Here is a 2,133-nt window from a genome sequence, read left to right as displayed (position 1 = left end):
AATGAGCAAAGGACTTGCGCCCCATTTCCCCCCGCGCATGCGATTTGTGTGGATTTCATTTTTCCTCCTACTTGTACAAACAGGTGCTCACACGAAAAGCTGCACATGTGGGAAACAAAATGCGTGGCAGAAAAAACAATTTTTATGCAAGTCGAAATAACCAATTTATGGATCTTCGTGGCAGTGCCACCGCTGACTGCTGAACGGGGGTGTCAATTAGTTTGTACTTCATACACACACACATATATATATAGATATAAATATGTATATATATATGTGTTTCTTTTTTTCCCCAAGGTGACAAACCCAAAACTGCGCGAGAAACAAAAACCGTAGTGGCCGCACACGATAGCAGAGTTCATAAAAACCTCCGAACCATGTTTGCACCCGCTAAAGGACTAGTAATTCTCCTGAATGTTCTTCACGTCTGGAGTTCCAGGTGAAGCTGGGGAAGGCAAGAATGGCACTCGGTCATGGTGGGCCAGAGGGGGAAACAAAGACTGAGATGTTCCTTTTTTTTTAAAACCATCAAATTCGTAAACACCCGTCTTGGTGAGAATGTCCGGTTGAATGTCCTTTTTTGTGCATGTAACTTTTCCAATTTCTGGTGGGCAAGTGAACACAAGTGGTGGAACTGCGTTGTTGCTATTGGGGTGGAGCTGCTGATTCGATAAGGTCCCATCAGGATATTGCCATTTCAAGCCATCAGGTAAATTATGTATGTACGGTAAGTTCTCAATTTGGCTGAACAAATTTTCGTGCTTTCTAATATTCTGGTTGGAGCTAAAGGGGGAATTGGAACCGTTTGGGACGTTTCTCGGGATGCTCCTCGGCGTGTTGGTTGCGCTATTGCCAGGTGGGTTGCCACCTATTGGCTTCAGCGTAGTTGGGGGCATAGTTAAATTTCCGAACATTTGTTCTGAGCTGTTCATAACGCTTTTGCCGGAACTGGCAAAACAGTTTATTTGGGACAGGATGGACCGTTGCGCTTGCAGCTGGTTAGGTTGGCTAGACTGGCCATACTGCTCAGACTGGCCGGGCTGCCTCGCAGGGTTGCTCAAAAACTGTGTGGGCTTCAGGGGCGGAAAGGATTCCGAAATGGGGAAGGGGATGTGCGTGCCCAACTGAGGCATCTCCCCATTGGGCTTAAAAGGAACTTCTACAATTTTTTCCACATATCTAGGGACATAATAAGGCACTTCTACTGTTTTTATCTTAGGCACTTGTTTAATCACCGTCTGTGGCACTTCAATAATTTTTTCCTGAACCACTGGTTTTATCGTTTCCACGATTCTTTCAACATACTGCGTTACAACTTTGGGGACAATTTTTGGTGGATATAGACAGGGCACTTCTACAGGTACTTCCACATACTTAACTCCTTGTGGCACTTCGATTATTTTTTCTTCGATAACTGGTTTTAGGACTTCCTTGGGTACTTCCTTAATTACTTCTGAAACACTTGGTACTAATTTGTTCACTATCAGCTGTTTTTTTACCTTCTCAAATGTATGTTCATATTTTACATGTGGTATTTCTATTTCTCTCTGTTTCCTCTCCTTCTTAGATACGTATATTTCTCTTTCTTCTATAATAGGCTTTGCAACAAATTTTTCTGGGATGTTTTTTTTGAATTCTTCTGGCAGGGGGAGAGGGCCTAATGCTGTCATGACTCGACGAGGGTACGAACCTCCATGCACTGTATGTTCATCTATTCTGTTTCCTTGGTTATGATTATAATGCTCATTAGTCTGGTAAGATGTTAGCAACTCATTCGCTTGGTTTTCCACTCCCAAGTTCATTTTCCCACCAGGCACATTTCTGTAGTGGACGTTCCCTGGGCTATGCTGAAACTCTTGCGTTTCCTCATGTATATGTTTATCCATTTTTTCGAGCATGTTGTTTGCCAAGTCGTCGTAATTTATTTCTCCGGTGACTTTCTCCGAGTCATTGTTGGATTTCAGCGTACTTTGCATCGGCATTGTGCAGTGTTTCGTGGTGGACAGAGGGAGGTTCGCGCCTTCTTAGCCTTCTTAGCAGTGTTACCCCTTTGTGACTGCTGTTGAGGACACAAAAATATGACTCACGAAACGAACAGGAAGGGGAAGAAAAAAAAAAAATAAAATAAAATAA

General features: G+C 43.1%; 1 protein-coding gene across 1 annotated transcript; it reads right to left on the bottom strand.

Moving 5' to 3' along the window:
• Positions 1 to 400: 400 nt before the first annotated feature.
• Positions 401 to 1,414, bottom strand: PCYB_144720 (hypothetical protein; the record flags this gene model as incomplete). Its single annotated transcript, XM_004224943.1, has 1 exon — positions 401 to 1,414. A coding segment is annotated over one exon (1,011 nt), but the record flags the coding sequence as incomplete, so codon positions are not given.
• Positions 1,415 to 2,133: the final 719 nt, after the last annotated feature.

Source organism: Plasmodium cynomolgi, chromosome 14 (genome assembly GCF_000321355.1).
Source record: "Plasmodium cynomolgi strain B DNA, chromosome 14, whole genome shotgun sequence".
Lineage (NCBI taxonomy): Eukaryota > Apicomplexa > Aconoidasida > Haemosporida > Plasmodiidae > Plasmodium > Plasmodium cynomolgi.
The sequence above is the reverse complement of the archived record's forward strand: the minus strand, read 5'-3'. Positions and strand labels throughout refer to the sequence as shown.